The sequence below is a fragment of the Megalops cyprinoides genome, chromosome 3 (assembly GCF_013368585.1).
Source record: "Megalops cyprinoides isolate fMegCyp1 chromosome 3, fMegCyp1.pri, whole genome shotgun sequence".
Taxonomy (NCBI): Eukaryota; Metazoa; Chordata; class Actinopteri; order Elopiformes; family Megalopidae; genus Megalops; species Megalops cyprinoides.
This window is the reverse complement of record NC_050585.1, coordinates 31,071,142-31,092,026: the sequence shown is the minus strand read 5'-3', so window position 1 is coordinate 31,092,026 and position 20,885 is coordinate 31,071,142. Positions and strand designations below refer to the sequence as shown.

At 42.1% G+C, this 20,885-nt stretch overlaps 1 protein-coding gene across 1 annotated transcript in view; it reads right to left on the bottom strand.

The window, feature by feature from the left end:
• The window catches only part of LOC118775435 (AF4/FMR2 family member 2-like), a 164,620-nt gene that overhangs the window by 55,187 nt on the left and 88,548 nt on the right, over window positions 1-20,885 (bottom strand). Inside the window, exons 4-7 of the mRNA XM_036525349.1 lie at window positions 18,967-19,011; window positions 9,965-10,051; window positions 6,615-6,651; window positions 6,331-6,385 (exon numbers count right to left, since the gene is read on the bottom strand). Coding sequence (XP_036381242.1) covers window positions 6,331-6,385; window positions 6,615-6,651; window positions 9,965-10,051; window positions 18,967-19,011 — 224 coding nt within the window. The remainder of the gene's footprint in view (window positions 1-6,330; window positions 6,386-6,614; window positions 6,652-9,964; window positions 10,052-18,966; window positions 19,012-20,885) is intronic.

Genomic DNA, 20,885 nt, shown 5'->3' with positions numbered 1-20,885 from the left:
ATTGCTGAAAAACATGAGCCTGCCAGTGAAAACAGGAGATCTGACATCTGTGCACCCTCCTTCCCCCCACACAGTGTTTTCAAGGACTGTGGGAACCCTTTTAATCTATCCATTATTTACATGCATTTCCCGTGTGTGAAAATGAGCAGGCATTGTGGCTTTAAAACAGAACGAGGAATCTGGGTATTTAGGAGAGGTATGCAGCTTTAAATAACTTTTGCTTCTCATCTATCAACCTGTCATTCTGTCTATCCATCTCCAGTACAAGGAACTGCACTTAACGGCCTCAACGCCTGGAAGAAAATAAACATGCTGTGCATTTCCTTGTGTTTGGTGGTGAGCTTATTTACTTCTGCTTGGCACGCGTGTGGAGAGCTGGCCACTGCTGCCCCAAGACGCAGCTTCGCTCCAGATCTGTCAGCCAAGCACTTGTCTGAGTAGCCAGTCAGGTGAGAGAAGGCCATAAACACCCTCTGTGTGTGTGTGTGTGTGTGTGTGTGTGTGTGTGTGTGTGTGTGTACATATGCTCACGTGTGTCAGAGTCTATTTCTGCTTCTGTGAATAAACATGTGCGCATGTGCATGTGTGTATCTGCTTGTGTTCATACATGTGTCTGTGGAGAGAGAGAGAGAGAGAGAGAGAGATTAATTTCAAGTCTAAACCCTACCCCGCCAAAATGTTGGTGCTTCCAAAAACCCACAGGACAAGCTAGGGAGAGCTCCAGTGCCTTATGAATCCCACTAATTAAGAGCTTATTTGAATAGATTATTAGGCTTTAGAGTCAACAAGTTTGTGGTAGTCAAACCCACCCAAAGAGTACTACTATAGCCAAGCAACAAGTTAGTGACATTGTCATGTTCTGTGTAACTCTGTACTATAAAGTTCAGTATTGCCTACAATGTCTACTTCGTAACTACATAACCTTCAATACCAAAACTGTAGAATTTACAAGACCTTACATGAAGCATGGCATAAATGAAACATGGATGTAGCAGAGCCAATGCACAAAAATGTGAGTCATGAAGACAAACCTAAAAACAGTATTTGTAGAAGACAGGGATAGTAACAATTATATTTTGACTTTAAAAGAAACAGGTTAGTGGGGTGGGGATTGTTACTGAACTCACACTTGACCATGACAGCTCAAACAATGACACAGCAGAACTTGGGAATGTTTGAATGCTTGGAAATTTAAAAACTGGGGAACAAACAGCTAAACTAGCTACAGCTGCCTGAGAACACCTGCTCCGACACCCCCTGAACCCCCCCAGCCCTATATTGGTCAGCTACTAATAGCAGGCTCTGGGCTGACTGGACCACTGTGAAAATTACAGCACCACAAGCGCGGATTCAAGCAACTCCATGTGGGTGCTGCAGTGCCTCTCCCCCTGACAGCACCACTGTAAAGTCATTTGTGATACTTTCCATCTTTTGTCGCGTTCAATTACCCATTTTGTGTGGTAAAGCAGGGTGAGAGAGAGCATGCGTTTGGCCTTTTCTGTGTCAGACAATGGCTCATGAAGAAGACGGACCTGTGTGGAAGAATGCAAGAGGGAATGAGTGGATCTGAAAGCGGGAAACGGATGTGGAGGGAAACAGCGGTGAACAGAGAGGGCTTTCCAACCCCCCCCCCCCCCCCCACCACCATCCTTCGCTACAGCTCAAAGATAGAATGTGATTTAGCCCCACGCAGATGCTATCAGGGCCCTGCTATGACGGCAGACTTCTACTTACAGCTACTCACATCCATCTTCCGAGACATTTTCTTTTCTGCGCTATGGCGTATTTAGATTGGCTGACAGCCATTTTCAAGCCACAATATGGCCCTTGGGGCAAGGCTGAACTGACCTGAACGTCATGCATTAACTTAAGACGTCTTGGCCCCATCTGAACGCAAATCCTTCATATTTATCGGCCTCAGTAAGAAAGCATCTGAGTATTTCATTTAGAAGACACAGTTACAAACAGCTTTACAGACAAAGAACCTGCAAATAATTCTTATCATGACAAGAGCTATCGAATAGGCCAAAGGATGTACATTCAGCACAAATGTTTGTCCTTAGAATTACTGGAAAACTATCTAGTGTCTCTGTGGGTCACAGCCCCTCTACAGTGTTATTTCAGATTTATATGCTGTAAGATATTATATTATTCTCTGTAACTTGAAAAGGAATATTATATAAAAACGAACTTTTCACACTTCAGAACATATAATTCAGCAGTGCTGAAACAGAAATGGTGTGTGTGTGTGTGTATATGTGCATGTGTACTGTAAATAAATGTGTCAGAACTGAGTCATTTTCCCCATTCTATATGACTATACATCAGGCAAATACAAACCAACGGACAATTCTTTAGACACAAAAAAGTTGCCTACGCCTTTCAACAAAAATCTCTTCAAGGCTGGGTTGCCATGGCAGCGGTCGGAATCATGGAATCTTAATCCAGTCTGAAAGGTCAGGAGAGGTTGTCAGATAGAGTCCCTCTTTGGCTTTGAGGCTGTGCCGGGGTGGAAATATCATGGCTCATTAGAATCTCGAGCTGATTCCTCTCCCATGAAGTACTGCAGGCAAAGAGTAACCTTTCCTTTGCCTAGCCGAGTGCTAGATCTATACCCTCAACATTTATAACTAATTACTTATAATGAATTCTAGTCTGATTTTCCTTTAATGCCTTCTACATCTTGGCTTGATGTGTGTTGCGGAGCAATGTACATAAAGTACAAAAAACATAGTTAACTGCCAATTAGGACAATTATGCTAACCGCTTGATGTTCATCACTCCTTCTGCATTGTCTGCATTTTATGTTAATGGCCTCTGTTTACATTTTACGGCAGATTGCCACATATGATAAAATGTGGCATAAACCATGCAGACTATATGGATTGCATTATGTCTGTTCATATCTACTCTGGGACCGGAGCAATGGCTCCCCTTAACTGTGACTAATGTCGGATCCAATGTGAATCACACCGCTCATCCTCTGCAGTTACACTTGAGTTGTGGGACTAAATAACTGTGGGTACTGTGCTGTTTTACAACTCAGCAGTAGCAAACTCCAAGTGAATGCCTCTGCCTACTGCACCTTAATGGAGGAATGGGAGGAACTGAGAAATATTTGAGAGGCAAGCTACCAAATTCTGCTCTTTACACATTCTGGTCTTTCCACATCAGTTCTTTATGCAGTGAGCTGTTATTGTTACTCTCTTGAAGGAGAGTGCAATGTGTGTGTGTGTCTAAGATCTCTCTCTGTCTCTCTCTCCCTATACATACATTAACTATGTGCTTTGACTTTTAGCTTTGGTCAAGCAAGCTATTATTGATGCACTTGAAGCTCTACAAGTGCCACACCTGCATCTCCACTATGGTGATGGGCTGTTAGGGTTTCACACAGGATGACTAGACATCCTGTTTTTCCCGGGATAGCCTTTTCACGTGTCCCGATTTATATTCTGAGAAAATCTTGATTTGTCCCGTATTCATACCATATTTCAATAGGTTTTCTGACTGCAGTTGCCATTATTGTAGGTTCTCATTGCATTATGCACACAACCCTGTCTGCTCCTGCACAATGAAGGCACAAAGTACGTGGACATCTTATCAGCACCAATCACATCATATTATACAAAAATCGATCCAATCCCTGCACCCCCAAGCTCGCCTGCACAGCACTCGCTCCCTATTGAAATGTTACAAGATGGCTGATTGCTACTGTAGTTCGAGGGATGGCTAAAGGTTAGCCAGATAACTACGAATTTTATTAAATATGTCACAAAAGCGAGCTTGTAGCTTCAATGAAGACCTAAAAAGGGAATTTAAATTTCTCAAGAGGGATCCGCCGGTTCCCGCCACAAGCAAAATAATCTGTGTTATTTGTGGGGCTCATTTTTCCATTGCACACGGAGGCTGGAATGATATCACCCATCATATCCACACCAAGAAATATAAAGAAGCTGAGAAGAGTAAGTGTGCTACCCCAAGCGTCACAGAGTTTTTTGTGAGACAAAATTCAGAATCTGACAAAGTTTATGCAAGTGAAGGACTTTTTGCGTATTACTCAGTGGTGCACGGGCACAGTTTCCAATCTAGTGACTGCACAGCTAAACTGATCAAGACAATTTATGATCCCAGATTTTCCTCTGCATGCACTAAATCCCAGGCTATTGTTTGCAACATGCTAGCTCCGTTGTCAGAGGAAGAAGTGCGTTGTGATTTGGAAAAGTGTTCATATGTCACATGGATGCATCAAATCATTAGGACATAAAGCTACTTTCGGCCAGTGGTGTTAATATTAAAATAGTTGAGTTTTCATCTGTGCCTGGTGAAACGTCGCATCTGCAAGTGGAATATCTTGTTAAATTAATTGAAAAACTTTCTTTCGGTGAGAAAGTCATTGGACTTTGTCCAGGCAATACGAACACAAATTTTGGTGGTGCTAAGCGAGCCGGGAGGAACAACGTCTGGAGGAAGCTACAGGGAAACTCAATTGTAAGTAATACCCATTGTTTTATTTTTCTTTAATTTTATTAATGATATTAAGATAGTGGTCAATGTGCCTGAGTAGCACCATGTAACATGTTTGTGCTGGTGACGTGTTTGAATAGCACTGTCTACTACAGTAACTTACGTGTGTTTTATTATCGCCTTCTACTGGTGTGTGTTTTAGTAGCACTGTCTACTGCAGTACCCTTTTGCACATGCACCAAAGCTCAATATTATAAATACACCTATTGTGCACATATTTTTTTTAATTAATTAAAATTTTTTTGGGGGGGGGGGGCTGAAGTGGGGTCCACTGTCCCGTATTTGCCTCCAGGGAATCTGGTCACCCTATTTCATGAGGAGCAATTCACCAAAGCAGAGACAGGGTCAGGGTCTAGGCCTGCCTTGAGTAGACTGTCACAATACAGTAAAACCCAATACATGTATCAAATGTCATACTTCTTTTCTTCTTCTGTACGTTCAGTGAACCACGTGAAGCCAGTACATACAATCTTATGTTTTTTGTTTTCAGAAGTGCCAATAGCATCTAATCTGAGTAAATCAGAGTAACATTAGTTCATATATTATAGTATATGTATCTATAATCACAAACAATTCCCAGATTCTAAGCAGGGCATGAATATGTACAGTACTGTGAACAGCATCAAGGGATCAAATGCAAAAACCATTAAGAAGAGAAACGGCATATTAAGTCATTCTCTGAGAGTGTGAGTATGTTTAATATTAAGTTAACACTGTTAACTTAATATGACCGCTGTGTCAGCACCAAACAGAGACCTTGCTCAGCCTACAGTAAATACATTCACATCTCTCAGACAAAGCAGATATTGACAAATATGTACTTGCTGTGGCAGGCTTTCCCCTAAACATTTGGACCGGTTAAATCATTTAAGACTTCCTCGGAATAGTCATGCTATTGACCAAAACAAAAGGCAGCATCTTGCGTTCTACTGAAAAAAGCACCCTGTGCTGTATTGGCAGCCATACAACTGAGAAACTGCGTACAGCCAAGAAAAAAAAAAAAAATCAAGTCTGTTCTGTGCCATTCTCTATCAGCTTACACAAGCTGTCTTTTTTTGTACAGTAGTTGGATGCAATTTTTGCTTAGCAGATGACATCACTGTCAGCCCAAACAATGATACATTCATATATAAATTGTTCACATTGCTAATTGCGTGATTCTGTCTTAATTTGTTGCCAGTATACCTTGGAAGTAAATAAATATAACAGTTTATTTAAAAAGCATTATATTTACACATAATATTGACATAATATCTCTGTAACATAGATCTCTCTGCTCATAGATTTTCATAACTGCCTGTGAAAGCAAATATCATTAATTATCACAGAAAACAGCTGACTGTTAAAATGAATGTTAATGATGCTTATACCTGGCTGAGGCACTACACTGGCTTTGTAACAGTATGCTCTGCTTTAAGTGTTACTGAAACTGGTTTTAAAACTGGATTCAGCCTATATCTTTCAGGATTATGTGGAGACCTCTTTTTTATGTCACCTTTGAAATAAAAGCTAAAACCAACGTGTATTGCTCTGAAAAATTAATGTGATAATAAGTGACAACAGTGCCCGTACAGAACAAAAAGGGAAAACAACCCTCTGTCATTGTTGCTGAAAAGAAATTGGCAGCAAGACCTGCGAAGGGTTAATGGGAAACAGCCTGTGTCTGTGTTTGTTTGTGAGGATGGTTTGGTTCCGCTGGGAAATTTGAAGACTTTCTCCGAGGGGCTTTTTTTTTCAGTAGAACAAGGATGAAACGATGGCGTTTCCTCCAGGGGGTTTCAAACAATTAATCAAATGAATACTCACGACTTCTGTGGAACCGACTTGGTTGCAGGCTTGTTACCAGAAACATTGCACCGCTCTGCAGAGAAATTAAAAATTGAACGTCAAAGTGCTGCTTTTGATTAAAAGCTGTTGAGGAGCTGTCATACTATCAGTTTAGCTTTTTTTCAACAATGTGTCACAGGGAATCACTTTTCAACTTAAATGAACCACTGCTGCACCACACAATGGATATCTCATTCCTAAATGTGATACCATTTTGGAGTAATAACTAGCGTGCTTGTAGGAAAAACTGAAAGGGGACCTACTTTGTCCGTTGTATCCTGAGGTTAAATGTTGTGAGTCCTGGGCAAAGGGAGAGACAAAAAGACAGAATATTCATCAGACACTGTGGAACACATGAAGGAAATGCAAGAGAAGGCATAGGAAGGAAATCATTTCCCTGGAGGACTTAATTGATTTTACACTAATATAATTAGACAGAGCACACAAATCATGTGTCAGTATGTGGGCAGGGTAGGAAACGTCTTTGTTAAATGATGGCACCATTAAATCAGGATTTATAGGCGCTGCTTATTATTTAACATGTCATTTAGGTCAAGCTACGGGATTCAATCCATGTCCTATTAAGACACAAATAATAGGGCTTAAGCTGGAAAATTAGGTGTATTGGGATTTGGTGGCAGAAAAGACAGAAGAGCGAGTCCAGGGCACAGGCAGTCAGGGTAACCGAATTCACCGAAGGACAATAGATCACATGATGCTTGAGTCATACTACTGTATAATGGAGAACAGTAGAAGAGTAACACGTAAAAAAAGGCCCAACCAACCATCTATTATTTGCTCTGTGATATACACCCTCTCTCTACTGCCCCGACATCATTCAACCAGAGGAAGGTCTGTAATCGATCCACAGGAAGGCCTGTAATCGATCATGGCTCTCTGGGTATGGCCATCAAAAGGTATTTTGAGTTTCAAGTCTGGAGCTGGAGGTAGTTCGGCAGCCAGGCTGACTGGCCCGTGTCAGGATGGTTTAAGGCCATGCTAAAAATAGGCTCTTGTTTTCATGTGGGTTTAAAATGGCCTCCGCTCTCGTGTGAGCAAGACAACCGTGCGGCATGGGAGTGCTAAATTATCCTCACAATACTTGTGACATGCTGCCGTGTCAACTAAATCGAAGCTAGGTGTTATGAGGGAGAGGAGCCATTTTCAGGGAGTGTTACATGACGCTCATAATTAGACATAATCTAATATGGTGACCCTCACATTCTGATAATACTATCACCGGTGCATAAAAAATGCTGTGCGTATACTAACAAGCTCATAATAAGAGAGTGCTACAAAGGCTTCCCGGTGGCTCCAACAGTATCCTTAAGTGCAGACTGAGCTTTATGACCAGGGTTTGAAATTGGCTGCATCATCTGTGGATGATAACTGGGGAGTTCACAGAGGCAGAAAAAACTTGGCTTTGTTTTACCAGGGGTATAAGGTGGATAGGTTGGTCAGGGTTAGCTTGTTGCACCACTGGTGCCTTCCAACTTGCTTATACACTTGCAAGGTACTCAGACAGAATGAGAAAAAAAGCACATATCCTCCATTTGGCATCTGCCTCCTGGTACACTGGGGGACATAAATCATGGAAAGTAGTATTGGCTTGCGTGTGTATCAGAGGATTGCATGCACCTTTGATCCTTGAGTATTCACAATAACAATAAAACATTCCTTCATTGAAAACTGCAACACTGGTTTCAGAGCTTTCAATGGTAAAATGTAAGGAGTCTGGGATTAATTTTATTCACAATACGATGTTCCTTGCCGGACATTCGGGTTATCTCCAGGAACAAAGCCTGCATCACTATTAACAGAATAAAACATGCTTCTCCCTGCCAGTCATTAATTCCCCTCTGTCTTATCTTGGGCATCTCCAAAGCGTTAACCCCGAAGATCCCTGTCCTGTAACACAGCAGGCAGGAGGAGGGGTGAGATTCCAAACTTTGTGCCATGCTCCTCTGGGCTAAACATACAGCTGAATGCCATTAAGGAGCTCCGGCCTCACTGAGAGCTGCCTTCCACTGCATCGGATTGGGTCTTTTATTTTTACAGAGACAACAGGACACAGATTGACTTTTCAAGGGTAATGCCACGATGAATCAAATACATTGTTTGTTTGAGAATGATTGAAGAGACTATAATAAGACATTTGGCAGAGTTAAAGAGTTGTTAAGCTCTTCTCTGTCCACTGTTTCTGAACTCAGTGACCGAGTCTATCCAGTATAGCTAGATATCTACAGGTTTTCTGATACTTTCTTCAACTCAGGGATTATTCATTTACCTGAAGCCACTGTTTGGATGGGAACTCCAATCACCTATTTTTCCAGGTCTCAACCATGTTCTGGTTATGCCTAAAATCCAGGCATATATAAAATCCAGCAGCCTGGACCTATGCCAGATCCAGGAGGGGAAATCATTCTTTTAGCACCCATGATCTGATGGGGTCTTTCTTGTAGACACTACATGTGGCCAGTTACATAAATAATCTGCACAAGTCACCACCCCAGTAACATGAAATCAACCACAGATGAAAATTCTAAAGGGTTTCAATGCATCTTTTTGTAAAAAAATGAAATAAAACAATAAAACTTTTCCTGCATCATGACCTGTAACAGTAGAAATTAATTCTTGCAGGGTGATCCTAATTAAGTGCATTTTTCAATAGGAACCTAAATTGAATCCAATGTGCTGCATTCAACTGTTCCCAACGGCCCGGGTAACAAATCTAGATTAGTTAAAGCTAAAGCTTATATTTGCAGTGTAAAACACAAGGGCTATCTTTAGTCCAATTTAAAGCCGATTCAAGCCCTTGACTGAACATACACCATCAGCATTAATAATTGGGCTGTTGCTTAACACTGTACATTTCGTCTTATGCTGACTTTCTGTACCATTATATCATAACCTCAATATGTGCACTGTTATACAGTAGCCACAGCCAAGCACTAGCAAGTCAGATTGATCTAAGGTAGACCTGTGAGCTGCTTCTTTATTGATTAGCATGCGTTTAACCTGAATCACTAAGCTTGTGAGTTCAAACAGGCATTTTCATTGAGTTATAGAGGATGATATTGTGCAGTGTTTTTTCCCCCTGCTCTTGGTCCTTCTAAATTATTCACAATCACAATATGTGATTGCTTGTTTGATATTCACTTCCTGATCATGTCAAGTTCTGACTAAAACCTCTTCAGGTGCATATACCTGTCGGTTTAGGTAAGAGAACTGTGTATCACAGGTTTCATAGAATGAAATATACAGTGAGCTGCACTGCACTGTGATGTGAGGAAAAACAAGGACAGAACTGGACAAGCATGCTGGGAGGTAACAGAAGGATAAAGCTATTTCAGGTAATTGGTACAAACTGTGAGGTTAATGGCAATGGTTGAATATATACACAGCTCCATGCTGGTAATACTAGCTGCACAAAGGCATCTAGACATAAATACAAAAGAAGTACAAAAGACAATATCAGAGTTGTTTATTATTCTGCTTAGACAGTAATGGTATGTGTATGTGTGCACATGTGTGCATGTGTGTGTGTGTGTGTGTGTGTGTGTGTGTGCGTGTATGCGCATCCTTTGTCACACATTGTCCCACAGGGGCTCACCTTGGAGGGAATGGGGAACTTGGTCTGCTCTGCTTTGCCCGGCGTGTGGATGGCAGTCAGGGGCGGAGGCCAGGAGTGGGTCATTTCCTGCAGAGTGAAAGATGACTTCAGTGAGGAGGCACACACGCACACCGCAGGGCCACTCCGACACCGTCCTCTTCACGTGCTACAATACGCGGACACTCCAAATGAGCATGCGAGTCAAGGAGCCAGAACACCTCTTCCATAATTACCTCGGTTCATAGGCCGCTAAAGGCTCATGCATATTGATGGGAGAGATAGCATCTATGCCACGCTGGGCTTCTGAGTCTTTCCGTTTAATTAGGGTTTTGTTTATTTATTTCCTCTCTCGCTTGTGACCTGGCCCCTCTTCCCATTCCCTGACCTGAGGGATCCAGGCGGTGCGTCTGTAGGAGTCGGGGGGTGGTGGGGGGAGACGGGCGCCGATGGGCGCCTCTGTGTGCTGGATCAGATGTGAGCGAGCAGCCCTGTGCTCAGCCGCATCTCCGTCTCCTGAGGCTGATGGGACATGATCCGTGGAGGCTTGCTGAAGGTCTCAGCTTTCACCACCAGCTCCTTCCGATGTGCGAGACAGCGGAGGAAGCCCTGACGCCCCCCTTGCACCCCGTGCACAGCGAGTCATTCGCCTCAGATTTATCTACCACGCTACCAGTGGAGAGCCGAGCTGTTTGGATTTGTCTGTCATTCGGTTAATGCGGTACACGCTGATTTGGGTTCACTTAGGGACACTTGTGCAAAGGAGGGAAGGATAAAAATAAATAGCCCTTCCCACAATGGGCACAGAGTACTGAAATGCACAGAAAGGATACAGTGCATTGAAAGTGTGCAGTGAAAGGATACATAGCTCAGTGCATTACAGTATAGAGGGGGACCTGTATCTAGAAAACTAATGGGTAAATTATGAACACAAAAACAAGAGCTTGCACACTCAATTAAATTAGATATGCTGTCCCAGCAGTTCTCTATAATGTCAATGCTGCTAATGTGGGAAATAATATGCTTACTACTCAGGTTTACATGTAAATAGCAATGTGCCTGGCTAATCATAGCACTTCCTCATCCAGTACAGGAGGCTTTTTTTCCTTCTTCTCTTTTTTTTTCTTCTTTTTCTTCTAAATTCAAAATTTTCAAGAATTGTTGTGGCAAAACTAACATTATCGCTTACTTGAAACCAACCAATCTTTTAAGTTACACTTATTCCAGTATGGACTGGCCCCACTGGCTTTGAGTGGCACATTAGAATTTACAAAGACGCAGAGCACTGCTCCCAAACTAAACAAGGCTATGCAAACATGAGGCTAAGTCACAGGCTGTTTAGTCATATACCCCAGTGACGCAGGGTTTAAATTAAAACACTTGCCAATAAAGGACTGCTTTTACATTTGATTAAATAAATTAAAAAATGACTGAAAACAACATTGACTTTCACATATTGTTCACACCGCTGGCTTAAATACTTGGCAGATTCCTAGGAAAATGGAGCACAGATTTAATTTCATTAACATCAATGTGGTTAAGACCTAGAGCTAGACATCCAAATCCAAGGTGTACACAATAGTTGATGATGGCTGGTTACAGGAAGCGACCAAAAATACAGAGGGACATTAGCACACTTTGTGATTTCTTTCTTAGCCACACCTCTCAGAAACAATGCCAACACAAACTGACCCATACATCCATTCATATTTATAACATTTAGATTTTCTCATCTATATTGACGGGTAAAAAATTATTCCAACACACATACAGCGCATTCTGTTTGCTGAAAGTCTTTGGAAATCTACTAATTTTTAGGGTTTAACATTTCTGATTTACAAACAAGCAGAACAAGGTCACTGGACTCTCACTAAATTCATGGCGATGTTTCAGGACCCTTCTATCATGTGAAATGCTGTTTGCTGGTACATTTTGTTTTTCGTAGTTAATTTCCTGCCTTGGCTGTTCTCTGCTGAACCCACTTGCCAAAATTCTGATATTTCCACCTCTGTTACACTGCAACACTCAGTATGAGGTACTGCTTTTGTGGACTTGGTGTCTTATGCTGTCAAGCCAGGAGTTGATTGCATGCTCCATTATGGTTTATAAGCACCTTTCCCTTCTTAGGCAACAGCTGTGCAAAAAGCCTTTACATCAAAGTTCCATTTTGTTTGGTCAGAAAAGGAATAAAAAATGCTGTCAGTATTGTGACATGCCCCCTGTCAGATGACATCAAGTGAGGTTCCCCTATGAATTGGTTGTTATCATGTTATTCCAATGATGAATTATTTGTTGATAGCCCTTCCACTGCAACACTATATATTTTAATTGCCTATCCTGCAACAGTGAGTTACAAATTAAAGGAGGCGTGTCACTTTAGTTTATTTCAGTCAGATGTTAAAACTAGATAATAGATAAATTAAAGATATTGATATATAAAATTTTAAAAATAGTGATGCCTCCATTTTTCATTTCCTGAAGATGGAGTGAACTGTTTACTGAAATGTGAAATTAATCACCAATGTTAGTCATTTCCAAAATACAGCACTCACTTGGGTAAAAGCCACATTCACACCCCTCTCACATGCTCTACTGTGCTGCATTTCAGTCATAAAGGGGCATGCTCTTAGGGAAAAAAATGAAACCTTCAGGCATTATGGGGTCAAAACAGATGATAGACAGCTCAGAAACAAAATGGGTAAGAATGCGCCACTGGATCCACAGTCTCTCCATGTTGGTTACAGTGAGAAAGAACAAGCTGTCATTTCTGCGCCCTGGAGAAAGAAGGGCCTAACACAAGGCTCGAGCAGACCACCCAGGGCTGGCTTCCCTCGCCTGCCACTCCAGAAGAAAGCGACCAGTGTGTCTGATTGTTGCTGGCTTTGTCTAGCAGTGAGCAGTACCTGTGATTATTCATGTTCAGCCAGCAGAGTGAGGGGATGTCTGGGCTGCTGTCAGCTTATTGTGTCAGAATAGCTCCTTGGCTCCTTCAGTGTGAAGCCAACAAAGGCTCACCTCATGTGTTGATTAATTACTTCACTCTATTCCATGGCTATTTATACCCTCACTCGGATGAACGTTTGCTGCATGTACGGCACAAAACCGCGGTGGAGTCACACTTCCCTATTAATACAGCTGTTGATCTCAATCTACAGCTGGAAAAGACAGCGGTGTGGAACAATTGGGCCTCTTGGAATTCTGACCAGCACTGTCTGATCTGAGCATCTTTCGGAATATGCCCATGCATTTGCAAATGCCTCCCCTTGGTGTTTTACAACAGACAGCGTAATCACACGCGATCCTTCAATGCTACGGTACATTTGCAACAATCAAAGTCATGACGAGAATAAAAACAAAAGCTCCCCCCAGACAGGGGTGGTGGTTGCAAGATTATAAAAAAACCAGGGGGGAAAAGCAAACTAGCGCATTGACCGCACTAAAGTCAGCTACTCTTCTCAATAATCAGACAAAGCAGTTTCATAAGCTCCATCTCATCTTTGGGCAGTGAAACAGCTGGAGGGGACAGCACAACATGTTGAGGCAACACGCATATATATTACTCTGCGGTGTAGTATGTAATATAATAATAGATCTCTCAGAGCATTACTGCAGAGCTCCATTGTTTCCTGTGTCCGGCTCCGGGCAGTCTGCAGCCTGCTGGTTCCCAGGGCTGGGATGAGGGCGAGCAAGCGGTGCATTCCTGAGTTGTTAGAAGGCTGCCTGCTGCAGTGCGGGATTTGAACACTACCCACAGTGGCATTTATCTGCCTGTCATAAATAAGCTCAGTGGGACCTGTGGGCCAATTATACAAATGTGACATTTTTCTGAAGCCACTACAGTGTAGCTTGGGTTCTTAGAAAGTGAATAATAACTGGTAGCTTTTTTCCTAACTATGCCCATTTGGCAAGAAAATAAGTCAGAGAAAATAAGTTTTACATTTTGAATCTTTGAATTTATTCCATTTTGGGGGGACTGCAACAGTTGGCATTTTTTTATTATTCTTTTTTGTTTTCCACATTTTTCATACTTTTACAACTTCCTCCTCCAACCACATTACCAACACTAAAGTGAAAAGAATCAAGGCACCAAACACTTGCACATGATCTTTCAACAGTTCATGTTTGATTCCCTTCATATTTGATTAAAATCAATTCAGTGACTTCCACCTGCAATCAATGTGGCAGATGGAAATCGTTCTAACATACTTTTGTTAGTGCTTTGCAATAGATAGGCCATAAAAGTATTTATTTCTTATTTATCTTTCTAAGATGAGGTGATGAAAATAAATATTCGAGTATTGACATTTTTACACAGACTTGTCTAATGCATGTTTTGTCTAAAGGAAGTTTAGAAAAGAATAAGTAAGACAAAAAATCCTCACAAAAAGTGGAAGTAGACCCTTCTAAAAGTTGTCTGCTGACTTGCAGCCTTAACCTTGCATCTACTTTGAGTCACACTTTAAATGCAGTGACTACTGACAGAAATACCCTCAAGGAATTTTAAGTGGAAGGCTCTTGCAGGACACTTAAAAAATAGACTGTATAGGTTATACTTTTCAAAATATTCACACATATTTCACAAAATATTCTGTGACAACATTTTAAGTTTATATAGGGAACATATTGATTTGAAAGTCAAATGCCAAGCCTGGGATATAAGTCAGCTTTGTGATTTAAGGTATAAAAAAAAATTTAAGTCAATATGTGGTAGATTCAGATGGCAGGTGTGCTATCCATCAAGCACCTACTGATGGGTTGGCTGGGTACAATCAGTACTTATGCAGCACCAACAGTTAAGCCAAGAGTTAAGAGCTAAGAAGGGTGTCCTATAGTAATTACCATAATAAACCAGGTGTCCTTACAAAAATCTACTTTAACACCATCTTGCCTCATTGTACAGGATGCCACACATTAATTGACCATTTTGCATTTGGCCATGTAACTTGGACCCTCTTTTGCTTTCTTAACTTCTTCACCTTCTGCTGTTTCTTGTTCTGTACCTTCTTCTTCTTGTTCTTATTTATTTTTGCGCTCATCACTTCATCACAAATCCTCCAATATCCCAAACACCCCTTTTAAAACCGGGCTATCCTGTCCAGATATCTTAAACTTCATATTCAGCCTATTGCAACATCTGTTAGTTGCAGCCAATTGCAAGTTAGCTGTCTCCTTTGATGCACAGAGCATTATGGGAAATGTTACAGACATGCTAAGTATGGATTTGATAATAAGGCCACAATGTGAAGTGAGAGGGTAATGCATGAATATGAGATGTAGGGCTCATTTCCTCTGAGTGCTTTGATACTGAATGCTGTAATTTTCAGTTGAATTTTTTTCTCAAAAGGGGCTATTATGGTAAATTTATGCTTCCCAATCTTGTGGCTAAGATTAAGCGTAATGGAGTGTAGTACCTTCACCTACCCCTACGTTTTTAAAGAAAATTTATGACTGTGTTGCAGTACTACTTCCTGCCACTAAAAAATTTAAACGAATGTTTCCTGCTGGCGATGACAGAGTGTTTTCACTAATTGAACAGCTAGTAGAACACCAGGCTGGCTGTAAAGGGTGATTGTTTCTGCACTCCTGCTGCATTAATGGCACTGCCTTGTACATCCTGCGCCTGCTGTACAGCGGCCGTGACATGCGAGCTAAAAGCGTTCTTGATGGTAACACCCTGTTAGCATCCGAATCATTGATGTACATGGCAATTATCTTGCCTCTTGCAGAAACACTGCACAATTATCATGTCTGCATTTCATATTGACTACTAAACCTGGATGCCGATTTCTTCTTTGACATCAAAACTATCCACTGGATATTTACACAGACTAGAAAGTCACCCACACTTTTACACTGCAACACTGATATGCTGTCACCTTACACACATGTTGGCCAAAATAGTCTGAACGTACACCGGTTTAAGACATGGTTTCTGCATAGGCTCTTTGAACATGTCACAGTTCATAATGCACTTCATTTGTTAGTTTCATGACAGCATTATGCCACATTCATTTAGAATACTGTCCTCTTTAGTGTATGTGAGGAAATGTGGGCTAAATGGTAAGCTGCAGTCATACTTTCATTGTCAAAGCTATCTTTACAAGTGAGTATGTGCTAACATATGGAGAATATTTTATGGACACTGTATATGATAGAACATTATTTCACACAAAATACATGATTTGCAACTGCCCCCTGCTTTCACTCTGAAATGTGACCTCGAAGCAGTTAAAGTGAGTTTGAAATATAGTCAAAATGTGGAAGTGAACATGACACTGTAATGAACAAAGGGAACAACATGACACTGTAGGACCTAGATTTTGTGAGGAGCAGTCAAAACAAGCCTCCCAGCACAGGAAATGAATTGGAAACACTCAGCACAGTCACAGTGTTAATGCTTGTCGGTACAGCAACTCCCCATGATTGAATCGATTTTTAGTTAATGTGGAAGAGCTGCTTGAAATCCTCTCTGGTTGTGTTTTGGGAAATAATGGCTTCAAAGAGACAGTCAATCAGACAGTGGTAGCAGACAAACTGTCACATTAAATTGATACAAAAGAGGTAAGTGGCACGCATTGCTTTGTAAACCTTTTTTCCTGACAACTCCCTTTTGTGACAGATGCCATCGCAGCTTTGGCCGTGTGCGGGCAAGTATGTTAATCCCTCTAAATGGCAATTGTTCTGATAGACTGTGAACGGAAGAGACACCTGAAGCTAAGGGGGGGGAGTGTGAGTGTGAACGTTGGGAATGGAGGAGTAAACATTCGTGCGCGGAGGTGAGCAGACTGTGCATGCAAACACGTTAATCTACGGCCTCCGGCTACTGCCGGGGTACGGGCCTCCCCATCGTCCAATTAGCGGATGAAAACACCTGATATTCCACGGCGTGTTTGACGAAAAACGTCAGCCTGTTTACAAAAGAGGGGCATGGCGATACTGTTCCTCTGCTGCTCTCTGCCTGCGCATGCTATCGCACGGAGTTGAACGGGTTCTTCGCCTGTGCGGAACCCAAAAAACACTTGCTTTAATGGCACAGTCAGAATGTGAGCGAAGTGAAAATGAAATGAAGCACTGCCTGGATTGATATCACAGAGTGCAGGGCTCGGATGATTATACTGCGCAACAGACTCCTGACTCCTCTTCCCAGCGCTCCTGATTCGTCAGAGTCTTTGAACGTGAGGCATCTGCAGGCGAAGGTGCGGCGGGCTGTGGATCTTCACCCAGCAGGCAGCATACGCCACTCGCCACATTATACCTGCACAATGCCCCTGCGGACCCGGGGCAGACAGCACAGTTACTCATACTCGCCTATTCAGAAGCGGCTGCACTAACTCATTCTCCCTGGCAGCTAAACGTCAGGTTGCCTGGTAACCATTATGTGACATCATTGTCCTTCCAGTGGGTTTCCACGTTTGACAGGTCCACATAATTCAAGCAGGTCGGGCTAGGTGCCTGCTGATTCTCCCGGTGACGTCCGTGCCGCTGCGTCACCCCCCTGCGTCATCCGAGTGGCCCCCGCGCACGTTTGTGCGTCTGTGTGTGTGTGTGTGTGTGAATGAGAGAGAGACAGAGTGACAGAGTAATGTCCTTGCAGACACCCGCTGTCACATCTCTGTGCTTTTTCTCCCGTGTGGCAGCACAAGCGAGTGCTTTCTCCCCCTTCAGCCGGCCTGCCTCCTCCCATGACCTCCTCACACACGTACATGCTCTGCTGCGGTGACAGCGTGTCAGCCGCAGGGCACGGCCAGGCCTGGCTGCTCAGTGGGTGTCAAGCTCACTTCCCTGGCCCCTCAACTTAGTGTAATGTACTGAAAGGACTCCTGCGTAAGCCGCTGACACCTGAAGGCCTCCACACACCAACCCGTCAGTCCTGGGTGCGCTGGGACTGGTGATTCTCAGGGACTCATTATCTTGTATAATACGTTGCACTTCAGGTTAGACTGGACCAATGCATCGTTTCCAGAATTTTCTCCAGAATCTTCTGAGTTTATGAAAGGAGAATAATACAAAGTTTCTGGAAGGCTGTTAGTTAGCGTTGCTTGCTCTAATCTTCACAATTCAAGGAATGTAAACAAGTTTAGATCAAACTTCATCCATTCACCGTCTGTAAAGAACAGATGTTATGGCAATAAGGAAGAAAAAGTGATGTGTACAGAAGGCTTTTGGAAATCATGCTTGAGTTGAGGTCTGTTTAACTGCAGTATGTAATGTTAAAACACTAGCTTATGTATTTGTATTTGAGTGTCTGAGTATAAGCCCTGCAAATGTACAGTTGCTTTGATTGATTTTAAAAGTAATTCATGTTTGCCTCCCTTCATTTTTGAATAGTGAATGCTGAAAGTGGGGCCTGTGCTGTTTCTGCCACAATGTTTACTTCATGCTGAAGCTCAAACAACGCACAAGTCATACTCTTCTGCACTCTGATTGGCTCAACCTTGAAAGGCTGTGTGCCGATGCCAACCAAGTTTCCACAGGCATAATTCTTATGGCCAAATGTCTTGGTGAACAATTATAGGTGGCCCTGTCTATCTTCGCATTTAGGAACACCCTTCTTGACAAGTCTTAGAAAAGGAAAATGAGAATCCTTTTCTGCATGCTGATAAAAAACCTTTTGTCTTCCAATCTGCCATTGCTGCTCTGGGATTCTCCAGGGGCCATAATGAGAACATCAATGGAAACGAGAGAGCTCTTACGTTTCAGGAGCCCGAAGCCTTTCACAAAGTAATTAAAAAAAGTAAAATTTTTGCCTCTGCCACCTCTGCCCTAAAAACGTTTTGTTCAAACTTATACTGTAACACAAAAGCCTATAATTGTCTCCTCTTAAAAAAGGTTTTCATTCCTGCTCCACGGCATCCAGAAGCCTATAATTGTCACCTCTTAAAGAGGGTTTTCTTCCTGCTCTGTAGCGTCTGTCTTCGGACGGAGAAGTGGCTTTGTGTGCAAACATTACCTCAGCCATTACAAGGTGTAATTAGTGGGAGAGAAAGGACGGGAGTCTCACTCACCCGCAGAATTTCCTCAACGCAGTTGGAGTCATTCGACAGGCTGACCTGTAGATAGAAGAAAAGGGTTTTGTCAGGATAAGAAGAGGAGAGGGGGGAGAGAGAGAGAGAGGAAAAAACTTTCAATGGACAATAGGGAAGAAAAGAAAGCCCTTTGATGTAATGTTTAAAAAGAAGACCAAAAATGATGCAGCGGACAAAACCTGCAAGCAACTTGTGGAAAAATAGTATGCCAATTACTTTGTTACATAGAGAACACATTTTGAAAATTCAGATTGCTAACTTTCAAGAAAAGAATGAATTAATTAGGACGCTTACAAATGCTGTAGAAATCTCTGAGATGAGTGCAAGTAATGTTTCCCAGCAAAAAGGCTTTTGCTGCACAACATCCTGGTTCATTAACCATCAACTCATGAAAGACAGCAAAAGTAGATGATCTCTAGAACGTGGCCTGACAGACTCCTCATACTGTACAATTTATAGTATGCACATTATCCCAGGTGAAATCCTGAGAGCTATCACTTTGATCACAGACAAATCCAAACTGTCTGAAACAAAAGTTTCCAAACTGTTTGAATAAAGCTTCACAAACAACAGATGAACTAATAGAAACATCTTATCCAGGGTAACAATGCATGAAGCATTACAAAAATTAACACAACGCCTGGCTAAACCTTTAATAGTAGCTCGAGTAATTTAATATGCTCAGGATATAACAAAATCAAGGACAGAGAAAATTAGGTAGAAAAACATGGGCTATTAGAGAAAAAAATCCTTATTCACAAGAGAGATGTAAGAACTAAGCAAATTAGAGGCATTAAATGAGGTGCAAGTAGTATGAAAATTAACAACTTTAAAAGAAAATTCAAGAGATATGAAAGACTGCTGAGAAGCTAAAGAACAGAAAGATGGATAGTCAGTACAGGCACTGTGTAGGTAGAAAAGATGAAGACAAAGACGAATGCATCAGTTGACACAGTGGTAAGCAAGAACATGGGATTCGAGAACAACCTCAGTAGCAACAGGAGATGATGAAATGAAATCAGTCTAGCCTTACCTAAGCAAGTGGACACTGAACACATGAAGGAGAGACAGTAAATGGCGAAATATTTGTACATATGGACACATTTTTGAATATATTAATGTATACACACTATCTATGTTACTTATTATTTATAATCATGTCCCAATCATCCAATCATGTCCCAACAGCACAAAGGCCCAGGCAAGCACTCTCAGCTGGCTGCCTGTGCTCTCCCTTTGTGTCTTCAGACAATGGAGTGAGTATGTTGTTCTGAGTGGCATTGCATCAGAGAACACAGTGCCTGGGCCCTCTGAGGTCAAACGCGCACCATGCAGTTGGCAGCTCAGACACGCAGCACAGATATGACACACACATCAAAACTTTAATTTCAAAAAGAACAATAAAGTACAGACACTTATGATTAAGGTAACAGCATGTGGCATCATCTATACAGTCATTCCCCTGCTGATGTGGTATGACATTAGCCCATCAGCTGTTCCCCTGCTGGTGATGTCATGCCATCTCTCTCCCTCCTAAGGTGACTCTGGTTGAGGGGATGCTTTGTGGCTATGGCAGGGAAAACAGTGAAGGATTCCTACTGCTTGTCTGTTAACTATTGATAAGTGGCAGTCTGTGCCTAGTGTTGCAGAGACGACCACATAAAAGTCCCCACAGCAAGAAAGCCACACACGGAACTAATGCACATGCTTCCTGACCATTTCCCTGTGGTCTGTTTCGACATGCTGCTTTGATGGTCTATTCTGGTGTGTGTGCACTGTAATATAGTCCAAAGCTGCAAAATAAACAGGGAAATCTGTCACGGCTCTGTTTTTACACTCACTTTAAAGGAAGGCCATCACCTCTCACAGTATCAGAGGATGAAACAAAATTTTGTGTC